Here is a 12424-nt window from a genome sequence, read left to right as displayed (position 1 = left end):
GGTTATTTTCAGACAGGGCGGGGTCAGTTACGTCACGTGACATTACCCAGCAATCAACGAGTAGAGCGAAGCAGCAATGCACTGAAAAAATTAATTTACAGAATGAAATCAGAACAGAATACACCTCTGAGACATTGTTCAATATTTCAATTCCTGCTGCCAAGATGCTCCTCTGTCACTCACTTGGAAAATAAAACTTGAATCCGTCACAGGGGGTTGGATTTATTCACGCATGTTAAAATATTTATTGAAAGTTTCTTTCTTTTCACGTTTTTATTTACAGCATTATCATAATAGGCTGTATATTAACTTAAAAAAACAGTAGTTCTATGTAAAATCCGACATTGAGCACCCCTATATAACTTAAATGGCATGATCCTTGAATCCTTGTAGATCCTTTTGGATCCTTGTAAAACTTGAATTTGTCACAGGGGGTTGAATTTATTCACGCATGTAAAAATATTTATTAAACGTTTCTTTCTTTTCACGTTTTTATTTACAGTATTATCATAATACGCTGTATATTAACTTAAAAAAACAACAACGATAGTGCTATGTAAAATCAGACATTGAGCACCCCCATATAACTAAAATGGCATGATCCATGTTTTGTAACACCTGTGAGATTGGTAGTTTAATCAGGCTTCTCCTATCGAAGCATGGAATCCGGGAAAAATACTTACTTATGTTACACTTCTTTATTTGTTTTAGATTCAAAAACTGACAAGCAATAAAAAGCCAGACAACTGAATGAAGTGAAGATTGTTTAAAGCTGTATTTTGTAAAAAGTAAAATGAGAGGGTAGCTAAAACACGACCCTTTTTTATAGAATATTTTATCATTACTCCATTTGAAGCAGTACACAAATAAAAGAATAACATTTGAGTGCTTAACACGTAACCAAAATATGGTAGTTTTTTTTTTTGTTGTTTTGTTTTTTTTAAACCAAGGCACTGATGGTACAGATTGTTTTTCTGTCCCTGGAACAGCTATGTGAACAATGGTAAAACTTTTTTTGCCTGATTTCGTGGCATGATAAAATAAGAAAAGTAAAAAATAACACATCTAGTTATATCTATTCTTCTGTTTGTGTTGTACCAGTGCTTATACTTTCTCACCATCTCGAAGACTATTATGTATTCGAGAGGCGGTTTGGGCTACTGTCCCTGTTTCACAGACGACCAACAACGAACAAGCAAAAAAAAAAAACTAGTGGAGGACAAGGTTGAACATTCTTGAGTAAGCGTTCTTAACGTTCATCCGAGTGGTCAAAGTTGGTGTTCCAATGTACAGTAAAAGAGTAAAAAACATATAGCACAAGCATCATCCATGATGCCATCATCTATGTGTCAGGGGGAGCAGGGAGAGCAAGGCAGTCCCTTCCATCCTCCAATGAAATCCCCAAAAGCCCTGCCTTGGCTTCCTCACAGCTGTGTCAATGGAGATGGGCATTCAGGTCATACTTCTCACAAAACTTGTCTGTCAAGGGAATGCAGGTGAGCAGCTCGCACCACTCACACTTAATGGGATAGACATAAAAGAGCACCACGAAACCAGAGAAGATGCCCACGAAGAGCGTGAGCGAGACGAGGATCTGGCAGCGCTTTCGATACATGTCCATGCGGCCGAAGCTGATGTAGGGCAGGAAAGCAAACGACAGGAAGAAACCTGACACAAAGCCGCAGATGTGGGCGAAGTTGTCGATCCAAGGCAGCAGGCCGAAGGCGAAGAGGAACAGCACCACACACAGCAATTTAGCAAATGCCCGCCATGGTTGTGCTAGGATCTGCCAGCTCTGGAAGAGTTCCACAAAAAGGCAGGCCAGGATGCCAAACTGCGAGCCTGCAGGACCAACCTGTGTAAAGAGAGAGGGTATCAGAACCAACCCAAAAAGCACACCTATATAAATACACAATTCCTTTTATTTAGCATGAGAGGTACAGAAGGTGTGTAGTGTGCACCTCGGCTCTGTAAGGCAGGAAGATGGCACTGGCCAGGTTCCCCGTGATCCCACTAACGATGTAGATGATGGAGATACGCAGCCAACCAGCCAACTTCTCTATATCTCTCAAGATTGTCATTTGAAATATCACTGAAACGAGGCAGTGCAAAATCCTAGAAAAAAAGAAATACATTTCATTTCTCTTAACATTTTTTGACGAACCTCTGCCTCGATTTGGGAATTTAAGCTCAACGCATGCACTTTAGTTCTCCAGTAAGTGTTTCCAAATACGTATTTGTGTTGCCGTTACTTACTGACTTCATTATATAGAATGACGTCAACGGCGTTCCTCTTACAGGATAACATGCCTCCTTTAACCACTAATCTCATCGCTTGGTGCATCGAATCAGTTTATTCTGAGAAATTCTATGAGCTGCTTCAGATGGTCAATATTTATCACTATAACCAATACGTGCAGCAATGAACGTGCACTTTGTTAATAAGGATGACAAACGTGCTCGAAGCAAAGTCTGAAACGGCTTAACAAGCTGCGGATATCAGAGGCACGTGCAATCGGGCGAATCTGTAAAACGTGCTTCGGAATAAGGAAATCAGGAGAGCTCTAAACTCAGCAAGTGAGCACTTTGTTAATTAATGTTCAGGCTCAGAACACTGCATCTCATCAAAGAATTAGAGTCAGCTGTTTCTCAAAACAGATAAGACAAACCTGCTGGCTTCTTACAGATCACCAGGACATACAATATGAAAAGAAACTTCACTTCACTTTACCCTTTGCGTAATTACTCCCAGGTCAATGTTTTCTGAATCGATATTAAACTATCATAATACCAAAAAAAGTGTAAACAAATCAAGTGAACAAATATTCCTGTTGACCTAAATTATAACAAGAACTGAACATGATAACCCTGTAAAATAACCATTGAGTCATATAAATAGGATTATCTTATTTTATTTAAGAAAAACTAAAATTGTATTTGGTTTTTACATGAAAAATGCATTTATCTATTGAAAATTATTCATTACAATTTCTTTATGTATTATCTTTTTTATTAAAAAAAAAATGTATTCTGTTTTTACATTAAAAATATATTTATTTATTGAAAATTATGTATTAAATTTGTTTTAGGTATTATCTTTTTTATAAAAAAAAAAAAAAACTAAAATTGTATTCTGTTTTTACATAAAAATGTATTTATTTATTGAAAATTATTGACAAATTGATTTTTATGTATTATCTTTTTTTTTCTTTTTCTTATTATTTATTTTATATTTTTGATTTATTATAATTTATTACAATTTAAAGCAAAAACAGTATTTTTTATTTTTATTCTTTATTTTTTAATACCAGAACACTAGAAAGATCGAAATCTAGAATGGACAGGTAAAAAAACCTGAAAGTGCAGTACAGGTAAATTGCACAGATATGCGATTTAGTACCTTAAAAAAGAAATACAGCAAAAGCTCATACGGTGATGATGAAACTCACCCAGCATGTAAAAATAGAGAGAGCCATAAGCGATAGAACTGGTCAGGTTTCTCTGGGTTCAGGAAAGGCAGCAGGCCACAAACATCATCCATACAGTGTACCTAGTGTTAACAAGGGAAAGAGCAAAAACAATCTTGACTAGTCATCTACTATTATAGAAGATATCTTCATTATGGGGTCGATGAAAAGACCTTGGTTGACCCAGGCCAGATTAATGTGGCCTTTACAAGCAATGGTTTCACTTAATCTGTAGTAGAATTATGTAACTGAAGTGACTAATACAATCAGTCTTACTCAACTAAAAGTACAGTGGGCATAAAAGGGACATGAGGACAAGGTTCAGAGCATTTAAAAAGGCTTGGAGGCTGCTTTGCTTTAATACCTATTCTAAATTCATTATGTGCTTAATGTGAAAATGTAACTACGAAGACGTTTCTTCATAGTTTACGTAATAGACGAGAGATGATCCCCCCCAAAGCCATGCTACGAGATACAAAACATTCCATTTTAAATCATAATGCATTTATTTTCTGTGGAAACAAATGCAGTATTTATAGAACAAGACTGTCAAACGCCACATGAGCATTTTTGTGGGGACATTTTTTTTTTTTTTTATGTCTGAATTGAAGATGTTCTTTTAAATTAGAATAGGATGTTTCTAGGCAAAAGAGAACCCATTAAAAGGTACGCATTAATAATAAAATATTTCAAATCATTGAATAGAAGCTGCTGTAATGTGAAACATTATTAGCCCATTTGGATGATTTTTCCTGTTTGGATTGAAAGCTACTTGTCAGATGTGGCGCTCAGATCTGCTCTAGCTGATGGGGTCTACAGGGAAAGAAAAGCAAATCAGGATTTATAACGTAAGGCTTTGGTATGTTCATGTTGGTCTGTCATTAATGTTATTTTAATCTTAGTGCAGTGGTCATTAATGTACTTCATGGCAACATAATCAGTATGGAAAGATTGTTTGATGGTTGATAATCCCATAAAGAATTCAATAACAGATCGCTGTCTTCAGGACTCCGATTTCTGGATCATATAAAAATGGGGAGTATTAGTGTACTAATGCAACCTTATGCATGAATGTGCTAGCTCAGTGTGAAAGATGTTGGACTTCTAATCGGAATGCTGTGAGTTTAAATCTCAGCACTGCAAAGCTGCCACTACTGGGCCTTTAAACCTCAATTACAGAGATTTATATATCTTCTTCTTCTTTTTCTTTCGGCTACTCCCATTAGGGGTTACCACAGCCGATCATCCGTCTCCATACCCCCCTGTCCTCTACATATGTAGGTACAGGAAAGGGCTCAGAGCTGATCCTTGATGCAATCCAACCTCCACCTTGAACCAGTCTGTCGTTCCTACTGCAGCAAAGTTTTATATATAACATATAAAATATATATTTACATATAACAGGAGGTTTCAGGATGGATTTGGACTGTAGTTAATGTCAACAGTCTGCTACACTGAGTCAGGACTACAGTTTCCATCTGATCACCATCACTGCACACCTAAACATCGTTTAGCTGTAATAAATGGACATTCGGTGCCACCCAGATGAGAATGGGTTTCCTGTTGAGTCTGCTTCCTCTAAAGGTTTCTTCCATATGCCGTCTCCGAGAGTTTTTTCTTGCCACAGTCGACATCAGGGACAAACTTACACTTACAAAGAACATTCCTATTCATTCTTTTTCACTGCATTATCTGTGTAAAGCTGCTTTGAGAGGATGTTCATTGTTAAAAGCGCTATACAAATAAACATTAATTGAATATATAAGAAAATTATAAGTATGTTTTAGTTAAGAGCATCTGCCAAATTCCTTAATGTAAATGCAGGCTAAATAAAATAATAAGACTACTTTATAAGCATATGTTGGACTATTGGGTTAGTATGTTTCGAAGGCAGGTCACTTTTAATTCTCTTGACTCATCTACCTCTGGTGCTGCCACCTAGTGTGTAAAAAGAGTTACAGCTTTTAATAATTACACAAAAATATTGCAATACACCATGTGTGCATCTTTTCTCTTTGTATTGTAATATTCAAGACACTAATATCTGGTCTGATGCCTATTGTGTAAACATCCTACAAACTGAATTCAAATGTATTATTTCAAAATTGTCTATAATACACATACGTGTATATTTACTAAATACTAAAACGTGTATATTTACAGGAAACCTGCCGTTTGCTTAAAAAAGAATCTATGCAATAAATACAAGATTAAGTGCATCAATGTCACATGGAAATACTGCTTACTTGTGAACACAGTGTTGCTTCTTCATGGAAAGAGCCTTTCATGAAGTCACAGTATTCCCGTGATGTGATCTCACACCTGCACAGTGAGCAGCATGTCGGTGACAAAAACAAAAACAAACTCTAATGCTTTTTCCATTTCTTATACAGCTTTCAATATACATTACCCAAATCACTAATAACTAAACATGTGTGCATTCGAAACAAGTGGTGATGCTCCTGATCATTAACTTTTCCCAAAAGTTACTCATCCACACAAAATGTCTCCGCCCCTGTATTGCGCATGAGAAAGGCAGCTGTTTCTTCTTAAATTTAAAACCAAGACACGAGATGAATTAAAAAAAAACTGAGATCCGAAGACCTGTATATAAAATAACAAAAATAAACCCTGATTTTTTTTCCCAATTTTGCACTGTAAGCATCAATGACAGATTTACATTGTTGATGTTAGCAAATGACCACATTATAAAGCAGATAATTCACGGCTAGTTTTTGCGTTTCACGTTTTTAATGCATTCCGCTCCGTGGTGGAGCACTAAACTCGTATCATTTGGATTGTACCTTAATTATTATGTCATTTATACACCGATCAGGCATAACATTATGACCACCTGCCTAATATTGGTAGTATAGGTTCCCCTCTTGCTGCCCAAACAGTCCTGACCCGTCGAGCATTAACAGCAATTTGAGGTACAGGAGCTGTTGTTGGATTGGACCACATGGGCCAGCCTTCGCTTCGCACCTCGGCCCGGTTCACCACTGTTCCTTCCTTGGAGTACTTTTGATAGATTTAATAGATAGACAAGAGCTGCAGTTTTGGAGATGCTCTCACCCAGTCGTGTAGACGTCACAATTTAGCTCTTGTCACACTCGCTCAAATCCTTACGCTCGCCCATTTTTCCTGCTTCTAACACATCAACTTTGAGGACACCTTTGCTGCCTGATAAAGAAATCCCACCCACTAGCAGGTCCTGTGATGAGGAGATAATCAGTGTTATTCACTCATCGGTCATAATGTCTCACCTTCCTTTAGTTCCAATACAGCATGGACGTCCGGTGATTGTACAGTCAATATGAGGCAAGTTAGTGTGATTGCCAGTATTGTACCTGGTGCATACCTACAGCAAACAGCAAAGAGTTTCAGATCATATATCATATCTACACTTTTCATTTCATCACCTATACCACACAGGCTCAAAATCCAACTCAAACATTCCAGTAGCGTACAACCACCAGCACTAGAACCTCATCATTTTAAAAACCAGCTGTGTAACCAACTGTTACTAAACTATGATGTCACACTTACTGGCCACTTAGTGATGTCATCAGGCCACTCATGAGGCGCTACAGAAGCCGGCTCCAGACAAATCCTGCACAAAATACCAACGCAGTCATTTAAAACCACATGTACCACAGTGTGTGAATTACACAAGCATTTACTGGGCAGACAAATTATCCCACCTGGGGTCCTGATGGCAAACAGAGCCATAGTTGCGCGGTTTGCCATCCAGTAATGGAGTGCTAGGATGGAGAGGCCACTTAACCCATTCAGCCAGTGTGCTCTAGGGAGAAGTCAGAGAAAAAAAAAAGGTGAGCGTGATCAACATGTTTACTGCTTACAGCACTGACAGAACACACAATAATCTACAGTAAAGTAAACAGTTTGCCAGAACACTTTCTCCAGAAAATCCATTGGATCAAATATCCGTTTAAATACAAATCTCTTTGGCACAAGAAACTGTTATTTCCTGCGCACTGCATCTTTTCACAGTATATTGTATATTACTATATATAAATATATTATTACCCACTGCACCTTCTGCACATTTCACCTTCACCACTGTACATAAGGCTGTGGACTGAATTTGCATCATACCAGACTCTATTATATTAAAATGAAAGTTGCCATGGTTCCCGTCATTGAATTATTCAGAATATTTATGAATAAATTAATAGACATCATTCTGTAATCTGGCTAAAGAATGCAGTTTTTCCTTACATTTTTTAAAGTTCGATGAAACTTAAAAACAATATAACAAAGAAACAATCCTATTTATAATACAATGGCATCAATGCCTAATACAGCTGTTCAAGATATAAGCTATACAGCCATATGCTTGTAATATCAGTGACCTCTAATGAGAGACATCATTAAATGTTTTTTCCAAATTGGGCTGCTTCAGATTTACTTAAAAATAAAAATACTTAAAATGATAAATGAAGATCTCTATTAGTGGCTTTTCCCCCCTCTTTTTGTGTAAATGTGAAAAATGTATATATGACATAGTGAGCCAAATTAAAATCATCACAGGCCAACGTTGTCCCACAGGCTATAGTTTGGGCATCTCTGGTAGAGTACAGACTTATGTGAAGTATGTGGCCCTGAACCCATTTCAAGTCAATTGTATGCTTTTGTCACTGACAAACAAAACATTGAAGGAAACAAGGACTCACAGAGCATTCCTCCTCTGACGTTTGCAGGCAGCCCGAGTGATCGTTACGCACGCAGCAGGCTGAGTTGCGCTCAATTTCACGTTTCTTCTGGATTTGATCGTGCACCTCCTGGTCCTGTCTCATACACGGCGAGAATTTGGCTCCCAGATGGATCAGAGCCTCCTGGTGGTGTGAAGGTGGAAGTACATAAAAACCCTCCACAAAATAATCAGTATATATATACATAATGAACTACAGTTACTATATGAATGAATTACTATATTAACCATATTCATATATCTGTGCAGTGCAATCAACATACCGAACTTGGTCCAATCCAAAAGTTCTCTTGCTGCACATATTTGACATTCTCATAGACACCTTTGTTTCTTAAAACCTTAGCAAGCAAAATAAGAACAAAGTCAGACATTTTTCTCCACGGTTTTGGACAAAATTTCAGTTTCAAGAACCTCTAAGAAAAAATGGATGCACTCACAGAATCAACTGTCTCGTGCTGAGAGAAGCCCACGGGTGCAATGCCATAAATACATACAGCCAGAATAGTAATGAGTAGGTGGACAAACGTGATCCAGTAGGTAAAGAAAGGCCTGTAAAACAGCCCGGATTCAATAAAGAGTTTCAAAGATATTCTTGTTCTCTTGCCAATAAAAAAAAAAAAACCACAAGCAGGAAACTGAATAAAAAAAACATTGTCAATATTGACACAAATTTTAGACCTATAAAACTAATACCTGTGATCATCCATATCCTCTATCTGCCTCTTCACATAACTGTCGATGCGTTTGCGATATGTCCGGTTGGTCAGCTTGCCCACCATGCCAAGCCCATATGGCCGTTTCTCTCGTGCGAAGAGTTTTTTCACAGGCACGGCAATCCGTTGTCCTCGCCTCTGTCCATTCACGCTGACCACTTCCTGTTTCAGACGGACTTTGGGTGGAGCTGGGGTTCCCTCCTTGGCCTTTCTCCAGCCTCTCTCTAGAGGTCTATACAAATATATAAAAAAAAAAAAAGTGGACAAAAGTGAAGAGACAAAGAGAGAAAAAAGAAAAATAGGAGACTCTTATACTATTATCATTCAAACCAAGTTGAAAAATGAACGCAGACGTACAGCATCAGATGACTTCTTTCTAGTTCGTTCTTGTCCAGTGCACTACCAGTCAGCTCTGATTCGTCTAACTGCTTGCTGTCCACGTCCTTGGTGGTGGAATCAGAGGGAGACTCGAACACCTCGTCATGAAAGGTTGACATCTCCTCCTGCATCAGTCCATCCTGAGCAAAAACACGGGGTCGAGAGTAAGGTGGATGTGAACTCTAAACACTACACATGGACAGAAAGTAGTTCTGAATCTAACTGTGTCTGAGGTTTCATTTGATTTTACTGTTAATCCATTCAATTGAATTTCCATTCAAAAGGCTAAAAGAGCTGTGAAAATCCACTGACTCTGAAATATGTTGGTGTGTGTGTGCATAAAGACTGAGAGTCACATCTTCCTGTCAATATAAACAACTCTTCACCCTAGTGTGTGATTAATCAAATAGCAATCACTGGATATTTCCACTTTTGCATCTGACTAGTGGAAAAACATGGAAAGAACTGTCAAGTGATCAGACCAGCAATTCTTTCTTCAATTTCTAATAGATACTAATGGGACCACTAATGATAAGAGGAATAAGGAGAATGGCCCTGGTATGTTTCCTGACTTACTCTTGCAAAGAAGGACGTGTCCAGCTCATCAGGAAAGTCCACAACGTCCTCTTCGATGAAGCTTGCCGGAGTGAAGCTGCGCCTGTGAACCCGCCGCAGGGTGCTTTCCTTGAACGAGCGTCCCTGAAAAAAGAAAAAAGCACAATAACACACAGGATTCCAAGCACTGGATGTGCGGAGTTTACACCTGCCTGCTCCTGAAGGTATTCTGATCACTGCCCACTGTCTGATCACTGCCCACTGTCAGCCGCTATTTTGGTTTGTACACATGTGTGATTTTTATTTGTTTCTATAATGAAAAATACAAATATGAAGTAAGTTAAAGCACAGCAACTCTGACCAGGATTATTCCTGCAGATATAGAATGTGAATGAATTAATAACAGAACAGATGTACACCAGCACTGCACTACATCCAGTATGCCCCCATGTTAATCGACATGCCCATCACTATTATAAGGCATTTAAAAAATCATGCTTTTATTACTATACCAATTATGTCGTTTTCTTTAGCCAATTTTCTAGCTCTTCCCATCATGACAGCTAATAACCGCAGAGGTGCTTCAGTTTGAGATACCTGAAGCACAGCAATTTTTATAGAAAGACATTCATGGGCAGCTGAAAACACTTGGAGAAAAAGTCCTTGCTGTGACACACATAAAGACATAAGAACTACAGAGAAAAAAGAAACAAACAAACAAAGCAAATACAGATGTCTTCGTGTTTATAGATAGCAAGATAACTGAGGATCTGTAAATATAAACGAAAAACCGCGATAAACAGACGTAACCCCCAAAATGCTATTTTACGTATACAGTACTGTACCGCATTAACATTTTACTTCATTTTATAATTAACAATTATATTTTATTAATAAATGTCATTTTTTCAAAGTAAAACGTAAATAGTTTTTTGGTCTAGCGTGCGTGAGAGACTGGGAAAATCAGCCAAACAAATTAGTTATGTGGCAAATGCAATTCTGCGATAATCCGGGGGCGTGGGATTCGAACCGGGGGATTACTGTATATATATATATATATATATATATATATATATATATATATATATATATATATATATATATATATATATATATGCTTTTTCTAAGCATTTTTTATCGGTTATGTCGACTTTTTTATGTCGCCGAACCCTGAATTCGCGAAAGTGGCGGAAAAATCAACCCTTACAGCTGCTACAGGTGTTGTATTGTATACTGGTGAATCTCTGCTGTTAGTTAGTGCACATATGCCTTTTGTTGTTAAATGTTATGCGATGAACGGGAGGCGAAAGTAGAAGCGCGGCGCTGAACAGCACACAGGAGAACGTGGGATGAGCAGCAAAAGCATAGAATGAACACCGGCAGGATCGGGGGGGGGGGGGGGGGGGATCCGCGGTGCGCTTTGGGAAGAAAAGCGCAGCCGTTGAGAGAGTGCCGGTGGGAAGACACGTACGCATGCGCGATAACAACCACCGCCGTGAACCAACATATACCACCAATAACGGACAGTGAGAGTGTGGAAGTTTAAATAGGAGCTGGTGATGATGATAAACGAGCACCATATGTGCGCGATTAAAGCCGGGAGCTTCAGAGAAAGCGGCCGAGAAAACACCTGCCACACTGAAGGGGGCTGAAGGGGGCGTGGCAGGTGGATTCCTGACAGATAAACATGTACTGTATGTATTTTTAAAGCATGCCTTCATCAAACAAATCGCGGCAACGCTGTTGTGTAAAAAAAACCCTTCAAAAACGCGTGCATGCACATTCTCATTTATTAACGCACATCATGTACATAAAGAAATTTCAAGCACGTTAATATAATGCCGCCATTTTGATTTTCGTTTATCTCGATCATCGGTTACCTCGATGCTTTTTGCCGGTTTTGAAGCGTTTATTTACAGGAGATCTTATTTGAAAAGTACTCGAGTATTTGACTCATGTTAAACGTAGGCTTAAACACGCACTAATCCTCATCACCAAGTCACATGTTAGCGAAAAGCCCATAACAGTTAATTTGTGAGTTTAAAATACAAATTAAATTGTACACCTCAACACTGCACTAACAAAGATCAACACAAAAGCTTGTTGATCTCACAACAAGATCAAACAAGGTGGTCAAAAAATAAATAAAAAAGACAAAGTAGGAAAGCAATCCTTCAAAAAAGTATCTTCAATTCAGTCAGTTTTATTGAGCTTCAACGAAAGTCTTTTTGGACTGAAAATGAGGCCAGAAGTGCTAAAAAATCGTTGTTCACAGGCAGCAGATGCAGGTAGGGGGTTTTATAGCAGAATATTAAGCCACGGCAAATAATTAAATGAAATGAAATGAAATGAAATTAAATCTCAATTAAAATACATTGGAGTAAAAAGTACATATTGAGTAGAGAGTAAAAGTCGATTTAATCTTTGATGCTCATTAAAACTAGAAAGTACAATAAAAAGTACTTAAGTACAGTAATGAAGTACATTTACTTAATTACTTTACACCACTGCTTTGTAGCATCTGAAAGCTCAGTCCCTCCCACCCACGAAATCGAACTGTGCTTTATTTGTCACTT

General features: G+C 38.1%; 1 protein-coding gene across 2 annotated transcripts in view; it reads right to left on the bottom strand.

Annotated features, from left to right (window-relative positions):
• Positions 1-751: 751 nt before the first annotated feature.
• rhbdf1a (rhomboid 5 homolog 1a) overlaps positions 752-12424 on the bottom strand; it is a 48251-nt gene continuing 36578 nt past the window's right edge. For both annotated transcript variants that reach the window (XM_083524370.1, XM_083524371.1), the window contains 13 exons: positions 9870-9992; positions 9273-9433; positions 8896-9147; positions 8640-8751; positions 8466-8540; positions 8165-8326; positions 7172-7272; positions 7017-7080; positions 6734-6828; positions 5714-5789; positions 3450-3550; positions 1962-2115; positions 752-1855 (listed from right to left, as the gene is read on the bottom strand). In XM_083524370.1, the coding sequence (XP_083380496.1) occupies positions 1436-1855; positions 1962-2115; positions 3450-3550; positions 5714-5789; positions 6734-6828; positions 7017-7080; positions 7172-7272; positions 8165-8326; positions 8466-8540; positions 8640-8751; positions 8896-9147; positions 9273-9433; positions 9870-9992 (1896 nt within the window). In that variant the 3' untranslated portion in view covers positions 752-1435. The remainder of the gene's footprint in view (positions 1856-1961; positions 2116-3449; positions 3551-5713; positions 5790-6733; positions 6829-7016; positions 7081-7171; positions 7273-8164; positions 8327-8465; positions 8541-8639; positions 8752-8895; positions 9148-9272; positions 9434-9869; positions 9993-12424) is intronic.

Source organism: Silurus aristotelis (genome assembly GCF_946808225.1).
Source record: "Silurus aristotelis genome assembly, chromosome: 21".
NCBI classification, from domain to species: Eukaryota; Metazoa; Chordata; class Actinopteri; order Siluriformes; family Siluridae; genus Silurus; species Silurus aristotelis.
This window is presented reverse-complemented; position numbering and strand designations above follow the sequence as displayed.